The sequence below is a fragment of the Drosophila persimilis genome, unplaced genomic scaffold (genome assembly GCF_003286085.1).
Source record: "Drosophila persimilis strain 14011-0111.01,24,50 unplaced genomic scaffold, DperRS2 tig00000000-arrow-pilon, whole genome shotgun sequence".
In the NCBI taxonomy this organism is placed as follows: domain Eukaryota; kingdom Metazoa; phylum Arthropoda; class Insecta; order Diptera; family Drosophilidae; genus Drosophila; species Drosophila persimilis.
The window spans coordinates 294,968-318,911 of NW_020825288.1; the positions used below are offsets into that span (position 1 = coordinate 294,968).

General features: G+C 47.5%; 4 protein-coding genes across 5 annotated transcripts; 1 reads left to right on the forward strand and 3 right to left on the reverse strand.

Moving 5' to 3' along the window:
• Positions 1-34: 34 nt before the first annotated feature.
• On the reverse strand, positions 35-1,448 carry LOC6595048 (triosephosphate isomerase). Its single transcript, XM_026990960.1, has 3 exons — positions 1,287-1,448; positions 589-1,158; positions 35-526 (listed from the first exon to the last, which is right to left on the reverse strand). The coding sequence occupies exons 1-3, from the start codon at positions 1,431-1,433 to the stop codon at positions 320-322; spliced, it is 924 nt and encodes a 307-aa protein (XP_026846761.1). The 5' UTR covers positions 1,434-1,448; the 3' UTR covers positions 35-319.
• Positions 1,449-1,985: 537 nt separating this feature from the next.
• LOC6595047 (G-protein coupled receptor moody) lies at positions 1,986-15,414 on the reverse strand. Of its 2 annotated transcripts, none has more exons than XM_026990947.1 (5): positions 15,087-15,414; positions 4,904-5,709; positions 4,114-4,325; positions 3,552-4,038; positions 1,986-3,470 (listed from the first exon to the last, which is right to left on the reverse strand). In XM_026990947.1, exons 2-5 carry the CDS (start codon positions 5,373-5,375, stop codon positions 2,281-2,283), a joined length of 2,361 nt encoding a protein of 786 aa, XP_026846748.1. In that variant the 5' UTR covers positions 5,376-5,709; positions 15,087-15,414; the 3' UTR covers positions 1,986-2,280. The 2 variants fall into 2 exon arrangements, with proteins under 2 accessions (XP_026846748.1, XP_026846743.1); XM_026990942.1 differs by having other exon boundaries at positions 3,546-4,038.
• A 2,564-nt stretch (positions 15,415-17,978) lies between these two features.
• On the forward strand, positions 17,979-18,877 carry LOC6595046. The gene is made up of 2 exons (XM_002020533.2): positions 17,979-18,354; positions 18,418-18,877. Exons 1-2 carry the CDS (start codon positions 18,138-18,140, stop codon positions 18,792-18,794), a joined length of 594 nt encoding a protein of 197 aa, XP_002020569.1. The 5' UTR covers positions 17,979-18,137; the 3' UTR covers positions 18,795-18,877.
• A 12-nt stretch (positions 18,878-18,889) lies between these two features.
• On the reverse strand, positions 18,890-21,695 carry LOC6595045. The gene is made up of 5 exons (XM_026993313.1): positions 21,333-21,695; positions 20,523-21,278; positions 20,270-20,399; positions 19,084-19,408; positions 18,890-19,021 (listed from the first exon to the last, which is right to left on the reverse strand). The coding sequence occupies exons 1-5, from the start codon at positions 21,575-21,577 to the stop codon at positions 18,891-18,893; spliced, it is 1,587 nt and encodes a 528-aa protein (XP_026849114.1). The 5' UTR covers positions 21,578-21,695; the 3' UTR covers position 18,890.
• Positions 21,696-23,944: the final 2,249 nt, after the last annotated feature.

A 23,944-nucleotide genomic window follows, 5' to 3' on the forward strand; every position in this document is an offset into this window, starting at 1 on the left:
ATTTTATATTCCATTAATAACATGCATAGTCAAGTTGTTTGGAAAATGAGCTTGTGTGTGAGTAGCGTAAATATAATTATAGCTCAAATAATTTAACATTTGATATACGATGAACAACAGTGTATAGGTTTACTCGCAAGGGAACTGAGAATTTTCGACTATATTCCATGTCTACTTTCCGACACTATCTGCCGGACTTCCGGTAATGACAACAAACAAGATAAGGTGCGTAATGCATAATGCAAGTGGGAGGGTTTGGGTCCCCCGCTCCGCTCCCTTTGGGCAGTTTCTTTGCTGCATTGGATTGGTAGGATGCGTCTTATTGTCTGGCGTTGATGATGTCAACAAATTCGGGCTTCAGGGAAGCACCGCCGACTAGGAAGCCGTCGATGTCTGGCTTCTTCGCCAGCTCCTTGGCGTTGGCTGCGGTCACAGAGCCACCGTACTGGATGCGCAACGCGGCGGAAACCTCCTTGGATATGTTGTCGGTCAGCCACTGGCGCAGGAAGGCGTGCACCTCCTGAGCCTGAAGTTAAAAGTTTGGTGGGTAAGAAAGCAGAATGGATGCAGGGTTCCGTCATTACTCACCTGTTCGGGGGTGGCAGTCTTGCCAGTGCCGATGGCCCACACAGGCTCGTAGGCGACAACCACGTTGGTCCAGTCGCGCACCTTCTTGGCATAGGCGCACATCTGACGGGCGACGACTTCGTTGGTCTTACCAGCCTCGCGCTCATCCAGTGTCTCACCGATGCAGGCGATTACCTTTAGACCTTCGGCCAGAGCATGCTCTGCTTTTTCGGCGATCAGCTCGTCGGACTCGTTGAAGATGGCGCGACGCTCAGAGTGGCCCAGGATGACCCAGTCCGCCCCGATATCCTTGAGCATGGATGGAGAGATCTCCCCCGTGAAGGCTCCTTTGGCCACCTTGTATGCGTTTTGGCCCGCCACGCCCACGGTACAGGGTAGCAGGTTGCGGGCGTACATCAGGTAGATAGCCGGGCAGCCGATGACCACCTCAGTGTTAGGGTCCAAAGCGGCACCGCTAAGAGTCTTGCAGATCTCCGCAATGGACTTCTGGTCGCCGTTCATCTTCCAGTTGCCTCCCACGCAGAATTTTCGGGCGCTCATTTTGCTGTCTGTGCTGAAGTTTGCGTAGAGCTTCAGGCCGGGTCCGCAAGAATGCAAGAGTAAGTTAGTTAGATGTTGAAAACGGTAATTTCGATACGGGCAGTGTTGAAAGAAATGAAATGATTAGAAATTCGCCGTCAACTTTTTCTTTTACTTACAATTTCGCTAAGAAGTTTGCTAACCTTCTTCTGACCTTCCGACGGGCGCTTTGAAAGCTTTGGGAAAACAGCTGTTGGCTTGTGAGCTTTCGATGAAACGCTCAGGCGCAAGTCCACCGATATGTCAGCGCTCGGGTTGTTGTCCATGATTGCGCGGGACAGCGGGCCACTCTGATGCGTGTGCCAGACGCTTCTTCCTCTTCCACGGGTCGCGCGTACAATTTGAATCATTTTGTATCGCAAATAAAGTTAACTTAGACGCAGTTGATTAGTTCAATAAATGTACACTTGGGAACAGCTTGCTTGAAAAATTCAAACCTGGAGTTATCGATAGACTTGCTTATTTTTAGCTTCAGCCAAGACCCGAAACGAGGCCCAAAGCTTTCGAAACAGCAGAACAGCTGTTGCTTAAGCTTTTGTACATGAAATAAATATACTCTTTCTAGGAGGTCTATGAATTTTAATATCGATTTTGTTCGATACTAACAAAATCTATTGAAATTCTGTTTTAAGCATTTTTTATTTTGTGTATAGGATTGATTTAACTTCAACGGTGAAATTCATTTCGAATAGCTTTCATAACATAGTTTTCACAGACGTTCAGGTGTACACAAACATATATACATACATATGTTGATACACCGTATACTATACACGGTACACATATACAAACAGGGGCTAACAGTAAAATTGAACAAATTTATATCATCGACTTTGCACATAAATACTTTATACTACAACAACATTAAAGATTATTTACAGAATTAGCTAGTCCATACATTAATTCGTAGTCAAAATAAATGCGCATAACTGCCTAACAACTCAACCGCCGCTATCGATGGATCCGACTGAACTCGAAAGTCTAATTCCGCTAAGGTCTTCTTAATGCGGAAGGGAACTAATGAGAACCATCAAGTACTTAAAATAGAAGCTTAGACTTGCGAGTATTTGTCTAGGGACTGCTCCGGTTGGAGCCATTGCCCTCGTCCACTGGTCAGCTCTCCGCACTAGCAGTGGCCAGGGATGGTGAGGAGGCTGAGGCTGCCTCGTCGCGGGCCAGGAGATGTGCAGGTGTGGGCGTTGACGGTCCCGGTGAGTTCGTCGAAGTTGAGGTGGTTCTTGTGGCATGCGGTTGGAAGAGGTGAAACAGGTTGGAATGGTGCATAAGGCTGCTTACGGATCTCAGAGGGCTGAAGAAGCTCTCCTGGTGGTGGTTTAAAGGCGACTCTTGCGGATCGCTGAGATTATTGTTGTTGTTGAGCGAAAGGGCTACCTCTCCATTTCCATCGCCCTGTGAACGCCCTTTGGGGTTGTTGCTGCAGGTACAGGAGCGGCTTTTCTTGAGCGAGTTCCTGGTCAGGGCGGTTCCCTTCCGGTACTTTGGCTTGTGGCCTGTTGAGCCCGGGCTAGCTTCGCTATCTATTACGTAGACGCCGGGGGTGGGGGTGTTGGCTTCCTTGTGCGACGTCCCGGGGAGGCTGTTGGAATTTCCGGCAAAGAGTTTTGCCCGAAGCAGAGGTGGAAGCGGGCCATTGGTGGGCGAGGTCTGGGTGGAGCATGGTCTGCCCTTGGCCCCCTCCTGCTGAAGGGCTAGGTCCGGGTCGTAGGGCAGCTCGTGTATATTGCTGGGCTGATTCTGGTAGTCCGTATCGTCGGATCGGAGTTTCTCGCGCATGACGATGGCCAGTGATCGGCGAAGCTCAGCGGGATCCACGCCAGTCTGGTTGGGAGTACCTGGATCAAAGACATCCTCGAAATCTATGTCGTCACCGTCCTCATCGACCAGGCCTTTGTCATCTTCATCCTGGCTGGAGGAGTAGTTGTGGTTGTCATATGAGTAGACGCTGTCACAGCGCTGATGCATCCCATGTGTAGCGGGCTGAAGACTGGCAGGCTTATCAGGTGAAGTACGCGGGGGGATAGAGATACTGCTGTCGTGATCGCTCTCCCGCTTGGGACTCAGTCCCGCAGGGATCGGGAACTCGTAGCTTATCTCGCCCAGCTCTGCTCCGCTGGAGGCCTCCATTATGTTCCACATCTCGCGCTCCATATCCGTAGTAACGGAGGCGACGGCGGCAACCGTCTGGTTGATGTTGTTGAAGCATGGTGAGACTACGCCGCACTTGGGAAGCAGCTGGGAGTTCTTGAGGGCCTCCTGCTGCTGCCGCAGCCAGATTGGTGAGTCTGCAGGGAAAATGAGTCATTAGCTGGATCTTTGGACTAAGTGGCCGATTTGGCCGGGAGACGACGCGCACTCACACTCACCCACATAGAGGCGCGGCTGCGTAGAGCGCATGTTTGAGTCCATCGACTGGAGGCGGTGCTGGCTGGCCAAGGAGAATCTGTGGGTGGCTTCCGCCTGCTGGTCGATGTCCACGCCCATCATCTTGAGCAGCAGGTTCTTGAGTGCTGCTCGAAAGTCCTTGAGGTGATAGGCGTAGAGCACAGGGTTTACGGCCGAATTCAAGTGTGAGAGAATGATGCAAAAGAGCGTCAGCTTGGGGTGGACATAACAGTCAGGGCAGAAGGCCTTGATGCAGTTGATCGTGTACAGTGGTATCCAGCAGATCATAAAGAATAGCACAATAATGGAAAGATTCTGCGTGGCTTTTACGTCCCGCTTGCGGGCTGCTCCCAGTACCCTTAGCATTGTGCCGGCATGACCGCCCCTTCCAGGCATTACCTGCATGGGAGCTGTAGAGGAGCGCCGGCTTAGGTCCGAGGCGGGATTCATAGTCACGATCTGGCGCACCTACGTGGAGAGCAGTATGATATAGCATGACCAATTCGGATCCAGCCAACCTGCGTGGGCAGGTGTTGAACTCACTTGTTTGATGATGACGCGATAGATGTGCGTGTAGAAGGCCAGCATGAGCAGCGCCGGTGTGATGATTGTGGCAAAATACAGGAAGACCAGGTAGTCGTAGTCCATCACCTCCACAAATAGGCACTCCTGGTTATGGGCCACATCCGCATGCCAGCCGAAGAGCGGCAGGAAGCCCACAATCGTGCCGGCCACCCAGCACATTGAGATGATGACTGCAACAGACAGCAGGGGCGAATGATAAGCAAAGGGTTACAAACCGAAGCCCGCCAAGGGAGCTCCTCCAACGTCACAGTGGCCGTGGGATACTGGCCAATAGGAATTGACAAAGAGAGCCAACTAAACTCGTCTGAACTGGGAAAATGACGCACATGCCGTTTCCCCTAGTAAAACTTGGACGGTCGCTGAGTGTTGCGGACACATTAGAGCATAACATCATCGGGCGGAGTGTGGTCCCCAATGCAAGTAAATGCGAAAGCATTTACCATTGGGATATTGCAACGGCATCAACATCTATATCCGGAGAGCACTACATTGGCTTTCGTGGCTTTGGAATACCAGTTAAAGAGTTGTGTACTATCTGCTGCACTCTAATCGTTGGCCGGATGAGCATGCCTTTATCTTAGCCAAGCCGCAACTCAAACATCGACAGCAGGCAGGCTGAACAATGTAAGAGGAAAAGTCAGACAAAATCATTAGTAGCGAGGCAACAAAGGCCCATCAGGGATGCAGTCTTTTACTTTCAACAATGGGGACAGAACAGATAGAATATCGCCCTCTTCCTTGAACTTACAAATCGCCGTCCGGGTGCGCACGTTGCGCGAATATGCCATCGGATAGAGGATGGCCCAGTAGCGATCCACGGAGACGGCCACCAGGCAGAATATGGAAATGGTGCAGAGCACCACGAGCAGGGAGACGGTGAAGAGGCAGGCGTGCAGGTTGTGTGGCAGTCCTATGGAGGCTAGGATGGCAAACGGTACGCCCAGACTGCCCACCAGGAAGTCGGCCATGGCCAGGGAGACGATGTAGTAGTTGGTCCTGCGGCGCAGCTTCCGTTCACGGCGAAACACAATTATGACCAGCACATTGCCGATGATGCTCACGATGGCCACAAGAATCTCGAAGACGGTGTAGGGAATGTTTAGCTCGGTGGTGGGGTTGTCTGATAGACCCGGCTCCTCTGTCTTAGCGGCGGCATGGAGCGGAGCTATTGGCAGATTAAAGGACAGATCCGTGATCGATAGGTATCGGAACTCCGACATTTTCTCAAGCTCTGTGTCCGAGCCTTGAAGGCCGATAGGAGGGAGTGTTGGCTAATTGACCGTGTGGGAGGTAACGGACCGTGTAAATTTCAATTAAATTTTAAAATTCGTAATTGACTCGAGATGGTCATGGCTGGAGCAGCGAGAGCAATAACACATGCTGCGCATTGCGTATACGCCATGTCCACGCTCTGCTTCTACTCAGCTGCGGTGTCCCGTTTGCGGCTGCCTCGTCCTCAGTGCTACTCGATGTTTTCTATTAATTTTGTTTTCTTTTCTGTATCTGCTTTGTTCCTTGTTGTAGCTGTCACAGGGGAGTGTGGAAGTGTATTAGCTGGAAAAATAAAGATATGAAACGCAGTTCTTGTAATTTTTTGTTATTTCAATCATTATAAACTTATCCTATTACGGCGAATGTGCCAGAATTTTCTCAATCAGAATTCAAATCAGAACTAGTTGATTACATACTCATGGATTACATTGCAAAGTTTACGCACCTCTTTAGCTAGTGTGGGGATAAGTAATAGGAAATCTATCCTATATACTCGAATATATACTTAACAGCTACTTAGTTCACTTTCCAAGCCGAGCTTTAAGCCACGCCGCTGCACTCTTATCACAGCGTCTATCACAAAAGCGTCTAGAGGAGAATTTCTACTGTGTGTATGTGTCTGTGTGTGAGTGCGTGATTAGAAAGTAATAAGTTAGTCTCTCAAAAGCTCTAGCTATTTTATGCATACATATATGTATGTACAAACATGCATATACACATATGCATATTTCAACGCATTATTTAATTAATTTTTCTGCCGTTTATTTTAATTATGTGTTTATGAAATTTATATTATATATTATGAAAAAAACTTAAACGGACGTGTACTTCTATTTCGCTACCTTCTTAACTCTGATCCAACCCGCGATCACCCTCACGTCAATCCACTAGACTCTGGATCCCTTAGAAGCTTGCCTACTCTATCATGGTTTTATATTCTCCGAGTACCGGGTACAAAGAGAGAAAAAACTTAAACATTGTTCGGGACGTTTGTTACTCATACTCATGAAAGGGAAAAATTAATTAATGGTAATTTTTTAATGTAATAAATTGATAAATATTTGCCAAAAATACGTTAAATGGAACTCGATATCGATAACGACGAGCGGCGAGTGACTAGAAAACATGGCATCAAATCCCATTTTCAATGCACCGACTGTGAGATACTCTTGAAAACATAATTCTGACTCACTCCAGCCTTTTGTGTTTTTCAAGGCAATCAATAATCAGGTTTATGTTGAAAACACTCAAGGTTTCAAATTTACGCAGTTCTTCTAGGGATAGAAAATAGTGTATATATTGCACATAAATACATATGTATGTACTCATCTTCATATTAGAGACTACCCTACCTACGCGAATGCGGAGTATTTTTTCGATATCTCCTTTGTATGCAGCAAATACAAAGCCGTAAAAGTAAACATTGGGGCCCAGTCCCGGACAGCAACAAAATCAATTGCTAGACAATCGAACTGGAGCGGAGATGGGAGTGGCGAGGACGCAACTTGGGCCAGAAGGCACACACAGTCATTGACACCCCATAAATAACCGAGCATCCAAGCGTGTATATCCGCAAGGATATCGCGCCTGTTAGGCGCAGCCCGAGCGGGAGAGAGCCAAGGAGCAGCGGGGGGTGATAATAGCATGGACTGGGATTTGTTCTACAGCGGGAAGTCATGGAAATCGATCAAAAAGCGTGTGAATTGGTCCTATTTTATAGTTACTAGGAACAAAAGCAAGATAAAATTACATTGGGGGAAGAGCAGTTGAGTTTAAAAGAGCTGACTGCTCAATCATTTGGTCGAGGGTTTTGGCTGTGAAAGTGCATCCATCAAGCTATGACAACAATTTGCGGTACATGGAAACGTTTTCCATTTAATTGGCCCACCTTCGACCTGCTCGCTTTGCTCCTTGCGGTCTTACGATTCATCAACTTAGTCGTGGCAGTTGCCGCTAAGTGAAAAGCAGCAAGTGGAAAATGAAGAGCATAGAGTGTGGGGTAGGCACTTCATCAAGCCTGAGCACTTAGGGCCAGACACTAACCCGCTCTGACCTGAGACTTTCCTCGTAGAAAGGCTTGTCAAATTATCGGTGTTCTTCAGCCAGCCCTTATGGAAGACACTCACTTATTGCCCAACTTATTGGCAATGGAATTTATGTTGCTTTTTCACATAGCTGTTATCCTCCTGCTCTGTCTCAACGAAACTCCCCGTGGACCGAGCTCGCTTGCGTGTTAAGCTGGGTCGACATTTGGAGCAAGTCGATTCGCTTAATTGCCTTTTGCCTAATTAATTCAATCGAGCAGGAGCAGGAGGACAGCACGACCCCAGGAGCACCAGGAGCTATCCAGCAACAGACAAAAGGCCACAGGCGGCATTTGCATTCCATTCCATTTCTATTTCCATTTCTGTTAAAAACTCAATCAACAAATGGTACTGCAATTGCGACAGGGTGCTGATTTAATTAATTTGGCAAGCACAATTAGCGATCGCCGTGGCCGTGGGCTGTGTGACGGAGCGCGCAAGGTGTCGCCGCCTAAGAGCGGACCAGTTCACTGCACTCGACACCTCCAACCTATATAAATTGTTTGAATTCATTAGGTGTGCCTTATGAGGCGCTGTGAATGACGAGCAGAATCACAAGCCAGAGCTTTGACATGGCCATAATTTGAATCACTGCCTGGGCCATGGGTTATGGAATGCCTTGTTAGTGCTTAGTACGTGACTGGTTAGCGGAATCCAAATTGGCTTACAGTGGCCAAGAAGACGCAGTACTCATGCTCAAGGCAGCATGGCTCCTTTCAGCCATTTCTCATACGCTCCATATCTAGGGCCTCCTGCAACTGTTTAAACTTTGCGCATTTGTCAGGCGCATGCCAGGGTTGGAGGTGGAGCCACGAAATCCAAGGCCTCGCTGTGCCTAATCCCCCCTCGAATCTTTTAGTTGCAAGTGCAAAAACTTTCAAAATCAGTTTCTGTTTATTACCCTGTCGCCATCAAATTGGTTCTCTTTTCTTGGTCTTGCTGCAAGAGAATAACCCAAAAAGTGTTTCCAGCTCGTTGCATCGACAGACCAAGTCCGGGACCTCTTCCCTCTCCACGTTGCTTGTCAGCAGATAAAACGCTTTTCTACTACACGACATTATCTGGGAGGGAGACGGTGGTGAAAAATTACGGCTGTGATAACAAATGAAAGACCAAGAGCACGGCCAACATTCCATACATGCGCCTGCCACTGGCCCTCAATAAAGTTGTATAGTTGATAGGAGTTTCAATAAACATCTGCATTTTTTCATCTGTAGCTGCTGCTCCTGGTCTAAGAATTTCGGATTTAAATGTATCTCTCCTTATGCGTCAAAAGAAAGTGCGCTTTAAGTTTATTTTCCATTTTCCTTTGGACCATTTGTCTTCGTTGCGTTTTTTGTGCGTGGTCATCGTCGTCACTTCACACGTTTAATTAAAGCCACGAGAGAACTGCAGCGAAACCGCACACAGCGCGCAAGCAGCCTGAGGACATGATGCGCCAATTCTTCCTGCTTTGCTAAACTGGCAAATTAATTATAAAGGTTTTTCTTCTATAATTGAAATAGTTCATTCAATTTACTCTATTGTACCCTTGTAACCCACTTTACCCTATATCTATTTCAAGAGCCTATTTTGATTGTGGGCAGATATTGGTAGGCAATGAATGAAACTACGTTGGGTAGTATTAAATCCACCAGCACCATAAATAGCTAAAATCTTCCCACGTCACAGAGTGGTTATCTCCAAATTGTCATTGCTAATATCGGATTCCGATGCATTACATCCCCAATTCAGGTCTGCAATTGCTAGTTGCGTTTGCATTGCATGTTACCGTCACGTGCGAGGGACTGCAACTCAATAGGGGAAGTGGACATTCATACTAGCCCAGTCCTACAGGGTACTCGGAATCCCCTTGGCAGGAATGAATACTCGCCCAGTTCCGGACTCAGCTCTATGGAAACCCCTATAGTCTCCGGGGCACATGTGACGAGCTTCCCATGTCAACGCGCTGGCATGTTGATAGATAAGTCAACCGCGGGTCTGGCTATGTCCCTGCTGCCAGTAGATAAATACGCCCAGCAAAAGTCCCGGGTGAATAATACCTCACCAGCAATACAATGTACAATGCTAAGTTATGCCATGGAAGTGGGAAGGATGGCTCTCAATTCGGCAATCGGCAGTCAGCAATCGGCCTAAGAGTTATATGACAGAGACACGAGTAAAGTCCGGCGGCTACCGCATTGCCCAGTGACAGGGTGACGGGGTGACAGTAACAGTCACAGTACGGGTGATAGTGATAGCGATAGGGTGGGCCTATTCCCTTCGCCTTCTCACCTTTTGTCCTGCCAAATACGAGATCAGCCTTTCAACCTGCTATCTTCTCTCCACTATTTTGGCCGGCCAGTGGTGTTAACATATGAGTAAATTGTACGTAATTAAATGTTATGAGTTTGTTATCTTCGGACCTGCTATTTCCGTACGCACAAAACGTTGCTAGCAATGCTCTTTCGGGTTCGACGCTGCTTCCCCATTGATTCACATTCATATGTGGGACCCAATACCCTATCGGAGGGTGGTTGAACAGCGAGCGGACAGTCAAATCAATCAAGCAGGAAGACAGACAGTACCACAATTGGACAATATAGGGCGTTATTGCTTTCATTTCTTGCTGCTGACCTTACAAGGGTGCGTATGAACAATATTTCGGGACTCAATTCCTGCATGGTCCAATTCCCCAGATGCAGCGCTTGCTCCATGCCAGCTGCCATCTTAATTTCATTTTCTATTCAGTGGAAACCATAAAGGAGCGAGACTTCCCAGCCTCCTCTCCCTTGATGCTGATTCTTGTTTTCTTTACTGCCATTAGGAGGTCCTGTGATTGAATTCGCCTTACGCATGAAGAGTCAAAAAGAGTCAGAGGCCAAATCCATCAGACTCCTCCCAGCCCAATGTTTTAAGGCGGCATAAGACGTCCGCTGCCAAGGACAAATGGCAGGCGATGAAGTCAAGGCTTTGCATAAGCATCTGCCTGAGTTTTCTTTAAAGGGGTTGACACAGAAATCGGGCGAAAAACGGCTCAGGAGAAGAAGAGCGCAAATATTTATAGATCCTATAAAGATTCTATTGATGTTTGCTTGTTCTACAACAGCCTCATCCTGGACATTCCCTATGTGGTTTGGCAGTTTGGCAGATTGGTATTTCATTGTCAACACTCACCCATCCGCCATCACCTGGAATGGGAGCAGCATCCACATCTCCGTCGACGGAGGGCAGCACACATCGTTTGCATTTCTGTTGATTTTGGCGCAATGACACGCAGCTCGTTACAGTTGCCGCCTTGCTGCTCCTGGCCCCGGCCTGTCGTCCTTTTCCCTCCAGGTCCCTGTCCCCACCCTATTTCGAAAGTTTTGCGCATCAGCTACGAGGAGCCCAATACATGAGTCCCTGTGCGACTGTAGAGCTTATGTCCTGTCAGCTCTGCATTGGGAATGTCGTGAGAGGACAAACAGGAGAGTATAAGGAATGTCTGGGTGAGAGAGTGTGAAGAAGGTTTTCACTGTTTATGGCGCATTAACCTAGCGAGGGTCAGCTCTGAAAGAATCTCTTTGAACGATGTTTAAACACAACTTCACTCCTTCATCCACTTGTTGGTCGACTGGAAAGGTCTTTGCAAGTTAAGCCGAAGTTTCAGTACTCAGAAGTTGTTTCCATCGTTGCTGGCAGTTAAATTTAATTATGATGCCCAAAAGCAGACCTTCAGTTTCTCTACCCACCATCAATTGCCTGTAACTGGAGCCGGGAGTTGGGGATGGAGCCATAGGCCGGCAATAGTCGGTTAATGATGTGTGGAGATGTTCATTATAGCCCTTGTGGACGTGACCATTGAGGGCCATCCATTATCCTTTTGCTTATGTGCTGGTGCCGTAGTTAAAACAAAAAGCAGGGCAACAAGTGGCGCACTTTGTTGAAACTTAATAACTTGGCAGATACAGCGGCAGCACTGGAAGTTGTCTTTGCCTGGTCTTAGCCGCTTTGGACTGAAGTTTCCCATTTCCGGCGGATGTGACTCGCATAGTCACAGCCGGGGTTGGTAGCGCAACAAAGTTGCACATACATTAATGCAGGCAGCGTGCTGAGCCCCCACCCACTATTTCGTTCCTTTTCCTTCACTGTGCGAATGCCATTCAAATCGTTTTAATGATTGGCGGATTTGCATTTAAACGATCTTTGTCAGCCATAGAATTGTTCAACTGATATTTATAATACCGGACCAAAAATGGCAGTAGCACAGCCAGCAGTAGCACCCGTCGATATTCTGGGATGCGCAGTTATACAAATTATTAAAATCCAATTCGTATTCGCACATTTTTGGGCCATGACGTTAAAGTGAATTGGATGGGAACAGGATTGTCGCGTGTCGACGTGCACCAGCTCAGGTAAGCCATGGCGCCCAGCCATGTCGATTGTATATCAATCGATGGATATAGAGAGCAAATTTTGGTGCCTCAGCTGGATTGTCGAGGGCTGGTTCCACCCGGTACCCAATTGAGTGTTGAGTCACCAATTAGATGGGTCGAGAGATGTTCTATGAATACGAGGGACTAATAACATACATCAACAAACAATATTCCATTCTTTGAGGTGCCAAAAGGGTGAATTATCACTTTGAGCGGTTGCCCCGATACCAATGACTGTTTTGCTTACTTCCATATCTGCCGGTAGAGGCGTCCAAATGTTTCCCAGCAATTTGAGCATAATTAATTCAGGCCAAGCGCCCCCACTTGTTAATTATTCAGGCAGACAAATGTTATAAGTGACCAGCTGACTGAACCCGAATCCGAACCTGCACATAGAGTCGGACCCCGAGTAGCAACCACGACGAACATGTGCATCGCATTCCCTGATTTCCAATTTCTGCTGTTCCGAGCACTGGTGACTCTTGATGGCTGCGAAGATTTGCACAGTACATTGATTTGCCCCCATCTTATTTCCCCTTCCGTCCTCCACCGACTTCGTCACGAGCAAACAGCGAGGGGCCGACTCTGAATCATGTCTCGACGCTTTGTTCTATTTTTGTATTATGTAAAATTTTCAGATATAATAATTTCTTATATTCGGCATGGCCAGACGATGCTTAGGGTGGCTGGTCTTGTGCTGACTTGTGTGCGGTGCATGCGATAAAGAAGAAGAGCAGCCCAAGTAATCCACTCAAGGTGTCAACACCGCGCCACTGACCCTCCCTGTTGAGTGCTGCCCCATGTGGTGGCATCATTTGAGGGAACTAATCCTCGGTTGGAAGCTGCAATGACAACTGCAATATGAAAGTTTATTTGCTCTGACGAATGAAAGGACATAAGCGGTATACTCCAAAAGTTGTTAATTGGTTTCTTGCTCTTCCTCTGATAAATTCATTGTAATTGCATATATTGCAATTTGAATATGTATTGTGTATTGGACGGCACAAATGTAGTTGCATAGCAAGGTGGCTGGGGAACACTTCGGATATAATGACGATGGCAATTGACGCCGCTTTTGCGAATTAAAGCAACCCTTCATCCACAGTCACATCAAAAGCAACAATCCAGACTGGCGGCTAAAGAGCCGCGCTTAATTTTTGCGAATTAAAGCAACTCACTCAAGCACACGTCCTTTCGGCGTGGCTCCCTTTATTCAGTGCACTTGGGTCTTTATCATCAGGTTGTAAAAATACCCATAAAGAGAGCTATTAAATGGCTAAGTGATGTCAACATTAGGTGAGCTACACTATCCCTCACTACCAAATTCTGCCCCGCAAGTCGGTCGAGTTCATCCGCTGGGATTTGCAATATGTCGCCAGCATATTCATCATGCCCCACACCTTAAACCCCCCTCTATCGCTATCAAAATATTGACAATTGGTCTTTAGTTGGCGTGAAGGTCGACTGCACATTAACTGAACACTCATACAAGGACACGAGTCGCTCTAATGGAGACTCGGTCAGGGCTCTGAAAGTGGGGGTTGGATGAGGGTCCGTGAGACCGTAAGGGCGTGGTCGAGTAAATCGGCGACACTTTCGAGCCAACTTTTTGGCACATTGTTAGGTGGAGCTTGCGGGCGAAATTATCATTGCAATTATCTTCTAATTGAATGCTAATTTTAGGCCGCGGCCCACTTATGTTTGCCTGTGCCCCCGCCACTGCGGACTTGCTAAAATCCCAGGCTGTTTACTGCTTCGTGACTTAGTTGAAATTTGGATAATCGAATCGGAATCAGATGTGTCTTGTGTTGACTTTGGCCAACTCTAGCCAAATGAAAAGCGGCTCTCGGCATCGACTCGGTTTCGGACCTGAATTTTGACATGTGCTGACGTCGTTGTCGATGGTGATGATGTTGACCGGGCTTTTGCTTACGGAATATTTATTGAAGCAATTGGGATGGATAGACACACATGACTAAATGTATCTGGTAGTGCCAGGTCGTACCAGAAGGGAAGGTGGAGACCAAATAAATCCTTCTATGGCTGGGCGAACACTCGCTCTCTGTAGAGGAAGGCCATACGTGAGAACCCAACGTTAAGCCTTTGGAATTTGAAAAGTGGCTGAAATATAGCCCCAGACTCGTACTGTCCCCTGAGTGAAAGTTCAACGTAAGGGCGCGGTCATCTTTGATTATTCTCGGGCCCGTCCGCAAGTGCATTGTGTCTTTCACTGACTGAATGCAATACTGACCGAATGCAGTGGCTTTTGGAGGCCTAACCGGAAACTTTTAATTTAATTAATTTGTACACAAAGGCGCAATCAACAGAAGGCGGTCTTCCAACCCGGTGTCTGGCCCCCGACACGCCCCCTTTTCCCTCACTGTACGGACTGGCATGGGAATAGCGGATACCAGCGCCGCGTGCATCTGCTAGATACCCGAAGTAGTAGTTTCAGATACCTTATGTGTATGTAGATAGATAGATACTCATAGATAGACCGCTTCTCACAGGCTGTTTGTCGAGATAGAGGGCTTTGATGTTCACTAGGTTTGCTCGGTTCGTTTCGACTAGTTTCGGTTCGAGAGCAATTCCGAAAATTTGCCATAATTCGGGCAGCGGGCAGGAAAGAAGATGCGAGATTCGTCTTAATCGAATGCGAACTGCAGTTGGCTTTGACTTGGGGCTAGGCTGGGTTAGTATGGGATGGGATGGCGCAACAGGTGAACTCTGTTTATTGATGCAGTCATTTCGCTAATTCGTTTGTTCGAGATGATTTAATGGTCTGCCACTGACACGGCCAATGGGATTTGGCGGACATGCGGAGAAGCGATGGATGAACGATGCCCGGATATGACAGTTATCAATTAGCCATTGGCGATATCTACCCCTTGCTCGGAAATGCGGTGCAAGCAACAGGTGAGGGATATACTCTGTCCGCGTGATATTGGTTCTTGGGTTAATTTTTAGTGCGGTTCGGGGTAGAGCGTAAACCCTATTTGGCCTGTGAGTTGGGCCTAATATGTACGAATCTTATTGATTTTTATTTGGCCCTTAGGGGCTTAGCATATGTTGTATACTTTTCCACTGCGAGCACATTTATATTATTTAGACAAATGCTCGGCAATAAAGAGTGCTATAAAGACGCCTGCCGCAAATTGCCGAGAGAAAAACTAGTTACCTGGAAACACGGGAATCGATCGCTGATCGACTTTTTCTGTGTGTATCACTTTTATGCTCCTTGCTCTTTGGCACTTTTGGAGGAGTCCCTTTGATGGGTTTGTTAGTTACTACTGCCTCTCGATAGGAAGACTGCACCCGGATCGGGACTTGATTGCACAGCACTAACACAGATAGCACCAACCGCTACCAACAGCCACCAATAACCTGTTGCGCCTTGATAATCTCTCTTTTTTTTGTCCGCGAAGGCGCTAATTCAATTGACACTTGTCGGCTACGGTGCCAATAAAAATTCGGATGGAAAACTTTTCCAAGCGCTTTAGTTTGGCATTTCATTGATATTCGCACTGAATTTGCTTATTAATTATTTCATGGCACTCGTGTTCAAATCCGAACCTAAATTCCAAATGAAAAATTCAAATGCGAAATTCTTCCGCGTTGGCCAACGCTCGACGGCAAAATGCGCGAACGTTTCGCATGGATTCGGATGCAGAGGCTCTGGGTAGCCAACCCTCCACCACACGCATGTCGGGCGGTGAGTAAGGGTGTGTGGTGTATTTTGCGGGAGTGAGGTGAGTTCGGACTATGGCTGCCCACCCACTGAGGCTCGCGTCATTGGCGACGCGGAAACAATCATAAAAAAGGGAGAAATAAATAAAATATGTTGAGGTTTACGGTTTATGGCAGTCGTATTCGTGGTGAGATTTCCGTTTTCTATTTTGGGCCGATGTAAATCTTTCTTACACCCTCAGGGACACATAATTGAGACGTGAACATAAGCATATAAATATTTACTCTCAGTTCTGTGGTTCTTTGCCTGCTTAATGAATTTGAGTGGCCGCAAGAATTGACGGCACTTTCAATCAATCGACTCATTGAAATTGATGACCCACTGGTTGCCCCGGCGACAGGAGCCGAAAAGCTGATCGAATCAGATCGGATCGGATTGGGTGGAGGCACCAACTTGAGTGACATTGGAAACAAGGAGAAAAAAATGGAAGGGACTCGACTCAACATCAATGCGGATGTTGGCGTAAACGTGTCCAAGGGCACGCAGCCCTCACAATTATCATTTGGCCAAAATCAATTTGTGCGATTTTGTTGCTTTATGAGCTGCCATCTCTGTCAGCGCTCCCTCCCCTTCCCATACCCCACTGCTTGTGAGCAGTTCATCAAAAAATTGTTGGCCGCATATTAATTGGCAGTCGTTGTTGCTACTGTTTCTGCTGTGAGCGATCGTATTGTATGTTATTAATGCCTTCATATACTGGAAATATCATTTTATTGACATTTGGCGCACGTGATACGCCTGCAGAGCCGGCCACTCTCTGGCACCACCTCCGCCACCACATCCACTGTTTGATTATAGGTAAGTAAACACTCGCTGCTTTAAATGAGCAAACAACCTCAAACAGTGGCTCCCAGTGATTGCTTTGCCGCTTGCTGGTTGCAGTCGGTGCGGCGTATAGCAGTCTTAACGGATTTTCGGGATAGCTAGACACTGCTGCAACTGTCATCACTAAAACCATAAACACGTGCCGCACATTGAATGGTCATTTGCACGTCCATTTTTGGTTCTGGACGGAAATTTCGTCGTAATCGGGTCCATAGACATGACCGCACTAAGTTGGGCGGAATTCTCATAATAAATTAATTAGTTTTAATTTTTGAAAATTTAGTCGAGACTCCATCGCTCTATTGCCAACATTGCCAACCATTGGGAAAAAGTTTTAATGAAACCACAAAAAGCTTCGTTGCCAACCTTCCATTTTATTTTGAATATGTAAAAAGAATAAGACACATTGACATTCAAACGACAGTAGAATGTACATGTAGTATGTAGAATGGAAAATCGAAAAAACCCTCTAATTCCCGCTCAAATGTCGTATACGTGATTTGCAGTTTAACTTGAAGATCTTTAAACTATGGATCTGATCTGTATGGCTCCATTCAAAACACAAGCCCATGGGAGGATACGAGGATGTGTTGGCTTGACAGTTATCAGCATTCAGTTGTATAAGTAAGAATGAATAAGTGCGTCAAACAAAATGAATGCGATGGAATAGAATTTATTAGACTTGTGAGGAAAATAGATAGATAGAAACATGAAAAGTTTCCGACCCATGGGCCATGGTTACCGTTTTTTGGTTATTAATGCAGACCTCTACATTAATTATTGTTCTAATGGTTAGAAAGATAAAAGTCATGGCAAATATCGCAGCATTAAGAGTACTAGGCAGAAACACTGACTTCTGGACGTTACACACATCCACTTACAACACAAATCTAATATACCCCTATACTCATTATGAGTATCGGGTATAATAACAATAGTCTGTAGATAGGATATTTAAACATTATATTATCCCTCACTAAACTGGCAATGAACTAGCTTTTCGTTTACTATGTGGATGTTTCCGGGGCACATGTAGACCACTCGGCTCCAACAATAGGAATCGGATATCGCAGCTTCCCCCCCTTCCTACGGGGGGAAATGGGAAGATGGGAATGCGAATGTAATGAGCAGAGAAGAGTGAATGGGGTGGATACCGTTTAGTTATTGTCGCAGCTTGTGGGAACTGAGCGATGGGCGTGGCGTGACACAATCTGCACTTGGCTGCACTCTTCAACGATTTCGCGTATTTAATTACTCTCTGCGGCCGCAACTGTTCCCAAACCCACCCCATTCCACAGGCTTGTCATGTTCGTTTGTATTGCATATCTATAACATATCCATTCCCTGCCATCTATACATACACATATGTACATGTGCTATTTAAATATGGGCATTTCGTACCCAAGAGCTGAGCACTAAGAACATTTTAATTAATACGCAGCGCCTGGTCCGGGTCTGTGCTTCGGGACAGTTTCTGGTTCTGCTTCTGGTTGTTTGTCTGCTCGGGGGTCTAGTCTCAGTCTTCAGTGGGCCGCGAACGCGAATGATGTGCGCCGAGGGCCGCGATTCGAGTCGGTGTAAATAGGGAACGCCTTCAAGGTCTTGGGGACAGATTTCGTCAATCGGCAGAGACAGAGGCTTTGATTGTTTGGCGCCATGTGCTGTTGGTGTGCACGAGTCTACTGGACGGTTCTGCACAACCTTTTTGCCCGCTTCCTCGGCAGTATCGAAGAGCAGAACTGCTGCCGCTGCTGCGCCGGGTACCAGCGTCAGGCGAGTGATGACGATGACGTCGATGTCGATGTAGGCAAACAAGTTTCCGATACTGATGACGAACCACAGCAGCAGCCCAAGCGCGATTATGTCATTTCGGGTGAGTTCTCTCTGATTTCACGTACTCTGGATGATCACTGATCACTCTCTACTTGAGCCGCAGATGATACAGAGGCAAACTATTCGGAAATCGAGGAGCACAACATCGAGACTGAGGCCTACTACTTCACAGTGGACCGTCCCATTGCTGAGAGAATGCTGGCCGGAAGGGAGGACGGTGCTTGCCTTGTGCGACCTTTCAAGACCACCGACGTCTGTATTAAATACATCGTGAGTATCTGCGTCGGCGAACAGTTTTACCATCTGTTCGTGCGACAGATAGACAGGAGGCAACGCTTCGCCATAGGACAGAAGAAGCTCCACGAGCGGATCTTTGCCTCTCCCCGCGACATCGTCGACTTCTATTCCGAGCACCCACTGCTCTGCACCAATAAAAGCCAGAGTCAGTGCGTTCGTCTGACGCCTATCAGCTATGCTTAGATAGAGTTAATCTTTATTAAGTAAGAGTTGAAATATGTACAAATTGTGTAAAAGTATCTTAAGATAAGTTGGGTATGGTTTGTTCCGTCCCGGACCTCAGGTGGCCACTACTGCCTTGAAGGCGCACTGGTTATTCTGCATCAGCGCCGGCCAAAGGAAGGCCTTAATAAGGTCCGAGCGTCGGTCAGATTTCGGATGACGTTCGTGCTTCTCGGGCCGGAGGAAGCCTAAGTGGATTAAAACAAAATTTTAAGCGTATTATGATTAATATTAAACAAAATGTTCTTACCCAGACTGAAGTCCATGTCCAGATAATAGGGAGCCTTCTGGTTGATCATGCGCCAAGCCAGCCGTACACAGGCGCTCACATAGTGGGTGAGTGGGGGACACGATTCCAGGCATGGGTACTCGTGAAGTGTGGATAAAACCTGGTTGAAGACGGACCGCTCAATCTCGCCTAGGGGAAAACTGTCCGTGGTCTCGTGCAGATGGTGGCGCACAGCCCGATCCAGGGCCAAGGTCGATTCGCTGCTGCTGTCTAGTGCGCAGTTAAGGACCCGGCGCACCTCCATCACTTTCCGCTCCCGCATCGCGTGGCAAAGGCGGAAAGAAAGCTGTTCAAAGAGAAGAGTTTCAATCATTAGAGGTGCTCTACCCACTGATCCTGATCCAGTAAGGTGCGGTGTCATTCATCTCCAATCGAAAGTCATTCAACGAAAACAGGTCTTACCAGGAGTTCAGATCTGCATCGCTGAAATAGTTTCTCGATCTTTGCGTGGCCGACGCCTGCAGCGTCACTTTCCCTGAGCTCGTTTTCTTCTGTAAAGTGCAATGAACATCACCATCGCAAGATCGATTTGGATAAATTGATATTTTGCAATACCAATTTGCTGCCTGATAGGACCTGCACCTAATGGCCGTGAGCCTCTATCTCTAAAAAGTGATTGGCAAGTAGAAACTTCATGCAGTCGCTGTGGTAGCAGTTTTAGAGTTACTGTACTTCTTGCCAATGGAATGAGTTGTAATTAATTTAAATGTATCTGACCTCCAATATAACTCATATGAATACTGTATCGAAAGTTTGAATTGCTAATTTGGTGATGGAACTCCGAGAATAAAATGGTTTTTTTTCCAACACCCACAGCCATCTTCCATCAATCATTACTACGACCTATGGCAACTCCTAACAAGAGAGATAAGATCTACGATAATAAAGAAGATAATAGATTAACGCTTAGGCAACAGGCGACATGCGGAATTTCTCTTTGAGTCATTGGCAATTGAAAGTTTTACCGACATTGAATTGGCAGTTTAATTACCAATGACTTGCCCCGATCGGTTTAATCTCAAAATGTTATTTTGGCCACCTCTACCATCCATACTATATCATAACGGTACAGACATGTGCACCGTCAACCAAAAACCGGAATTTTAAACTTTTCCAGTGAGGAAGAGGAGACCTTGCCGCTACTTACCACGATCATGGAGAAGAGTATCTTTCCCTTTAGACTGTGCGCGTGCTTCAGCTGGGGCAGACTGTCCAACGCCTCTAGGGCATCTGCTCGGTTCTCTATGTACTGATTTCGATAGAGCGACACCATTTCACTGTGGAGCAAATAAAATCGTGGGCAGAGCCCCACACGTCAATAAGAGAGAGTTTGTATTTGACTTCGATGTGGGTGTAGACGCCATCGAAGCAGGTCAAGTGTTAGAACACAGTAAGAGTACCTGCCGTCATCGCTGGCGGAGTCGTCCGAGTGGTAGCCATCGCTACAGCTGCTCCCACCGGCAGTCACGGGGACCTCTTCTATGGCCAGGGGATTTGGTGGAACGCTCTCCGGCCCCATCATGTGTAGGACGACCTCGCATCCGCGCGAGAAATTCATCAGGAGACCGGCGGCTGGGCGCTTCTCCACGTTGGCATGTGCGTCTAGGCGCTTCACCTGTCCCACGCAGGAGAGGACTTCCTTGTCGTTCTCTACGCGGGTGCTGAGATTCTCGACGAGCGTTTGGAGTTGCTTTAGCGTGGGTTTGTCCAACATGGTCAGCAGCGTTTTGTTGTCTATCAGCCGCTGCTGGATGTCTCCGTAGTTGATGGCCAGGAGGCGCTGGTGGGAGGAATGGGCCGGATCCTGGTTGATCGTCACCATGCTCAGTTCCTCCAGCTTGTGTATAGCCATCTTATAGGTCTCGACGTGTCGCTGCAGCTCTGTCTTCAAAGCCACGTGCAGCGAGATAAGCTGCCCCGAGGCATCCGTGGTCAGCCCGTGCACCCCCAATCCCTGCACAGCATTGTCGAAGCTGCGGCGCCGCTCGCGCAAGCTTTGTCGGAGATTGGGCTCGTATTGCGCCAGAGCCTGGAGCAGCTTGGTGCATCTCTGTCGCAGTCCGGACTCGTGGGGATTTGCAAAGAGCCGGACAAGCTGCCAGGCCACGGTCTCGCTAGGAACATCCGGCTTGGGAGTTGTGTTTAGGGTGGTCAACCTGTGATGGGAGAGGCGATTAAAATCTCACATCTTTGGTAAGCAGCTTATTTACCTTGTGAAGAAGGACTCCAGCAAGTAGGCACTATGTGGCAGATGCTCCAGCAGCAGGTCGAGCGGCAGCTCGGCAATTACCGAGCGTAGGACAGAGGGACCCAACCTTCCGACGACTCCTGCGGCTTCGCGGTACTGTCTTCCCTCGGAAAGAAGCATCAGGCGGCGTAGAACCTGCCTCGGGCTAGTGAGGAACTCGCGTCCATCCCGCGAGGGGCCACGAATGCGTTCCCTGCTGTCTGCCATTGGACCGGCAGAGAGAGACAAGGCCGGAGACTTGAGAGGCAGATGAGACTGCAGGACAGCTTCCTGGTGGTTCTTCAGCAGGAGCTGTTTTCTGTGCGTACTGTCAGTAACTCTCTCTGTGATCGAGGCTTATGGGTTAATGGAATGTGGTTTGTACAGATGCAGATGCCGATGCGAAGGCAAAGCCTGAGATGCAGATGCAGATACAGATGCGATGCGAGAGCGGTGGGACTGCTTACAGCATGTTGGGAGTCGGATCCATGGGCAAAGGCAGTTGGACAACTCCGGGCTCCGTTCGTTGGTGTTCGGTGTATGTCTTCGTGTGTATGTCTTGCTGAAAAGCAAGGCACAATGCCGCAATTATTTATTAACGAATAGGAAAACCTCTGCGGCAAGAATACACGCAAAAACAACTGGCACTTTCTCCGCTGAACTGGACTGGGGATGAGGCAGGGCACATAATTTATCATAAGTTAAGATGCCACGCATAACCACGTTCAAGAAAAACAACTCCCGAGTATTGGCAATTGTCGAGGAAGCAGCACAATCCCAAAGAGCTGACAGCTATGTGGGAGTTTCCATTTCAAATATGACAACTAGGAAAACACTGACAGGTCCCAGGGAAGGCCACTTTCCTCAAGGCAACGCCGCGTATTCGAGCAACCTCTTAGGAAAATACCTTTCATAGTGCCCTTTGGCAGACGATACCAGACAATGAATCCAAACTAAATCATGTTGAAATTATATCAGGTGAAGCTAAAAAAAATTCAAGTGTGTATGTTGGAACATACTTTGGGCAACTGCATGTTTACTTTTACTGCTATTGCCTCCTCTTCTTTTCACTCTATCCACCTCACTCCACTGCATTTGGGTACAGTCGTTTACATGGGGAATCGGACACACCGGACCGCTAGAGCGGTGGAGCCGAACAGCAGAGAAAATGTTTGGCTTCTCAAAAACTTAAAATTTTATACCTTACCACCAACTCCCTGGAAAGCAGCCAACCACAAAAGCAAGTGAGTGAGTAAGTTAAAAGTGGCTGGGCAGTGGAGGTGACAGTGACCCACCCAAAGAGTTCAGACAACGTGCATTACCGGCTTAACGGACAGGTAGACGCCTTTATTGAAGGCCAGTCTGGGACAGACCGGTGGAGAGCGGGGGAACCCTTGTTTCGGCATTGTTCCAAGTGCGCTTTGGCAATACTTTCCGTTATAGGAGCAGAGGTGTGCCAGCCTCGGAAAGAATGTTCCAAGGTTCGACTTGGGTCTTTCAATGGGCGTGGTCCCAGCTGCTGGCCTATTGCGTGGGAAAAAGATCGCCCAGTGGGTAGCCGATAGCTGTTAATGGATACGTGTGGCTAAAATAGCGGGAAGGATCAGATCAGATCAGTTGGCAATTTTTCCCACAGCATTCAAAGTGCGGAGTCTGGGAGATATACGCAAGCTGCAAGATATCGCTGAGATCATGCCCGGGGACGGATAGAACCGAGATATGACCGGCACAAAGTGCAGGTAACAGCAGCAAACAAACAGACCTCTGGGTTGCGGTTACTGCTAGAAAGAAAAACATGAAGAAGGGCTACGAGATTACAAGACGATTATGACTACACGGGCGACAATAGAAACGTGGCCATGACACCCGGGATGCGCTTCGCTGGCTTAACTGAGAGAGTGTGGGGGAGAGGAACAGTGGGGGAAGAATAGTGTAGAGTCGGTTATGTAAGCTTGCACAAACCGGAGACAGCTGGTGACAAATGAAAGAGCTGAGAACGGAAGCTCCATATGTGTTTGTGCTGTGTGTTGGTGTGTATGAACCACAACAGCACTAAAGTGTATCTGTACCTACATCTACGTATCTTTAGCTGTGGCTTTTAGTTACACTCTGTGTCTCAGTCCACAATGGTTTAATGAACCCTGCCAACAAACAGCAGCGAAAACATATAAATGTGGATATGTGAAATGATTTTTTGCCGGCCAGAGACAAACATAACTTCTTTCTCTCATTCTTTATTATTGTTATTACAAGAATTTTGTATAAAGTGGCTGTGAATGTGGGTGTTTTGGCTGGTCTTTGATAGTTGTAGTTTCGCAGGTTAACAAACTTCTAAGTGCCCCAACTGGGTGCCTTGCATGCTGTCGAGAGATTCTCTTATTCGTTTTAGCTTTTTGTGAGTTCCCCTGATTTCTGTGGTTGTCATAATGGTATCCATAACGAGGCCTAGCTGGATATGGAGCTGCCGTGCGGCTGCCATTCAGATTTAATTACGATTAGTTAGCTGTCTGCCATCCGTGGCATGATGGGCCACAGTGTCTTGTCTTCTCGTAGTCCAGACACCTGTTGCGATTAGCTCTCTGGCGGCGAGAACTG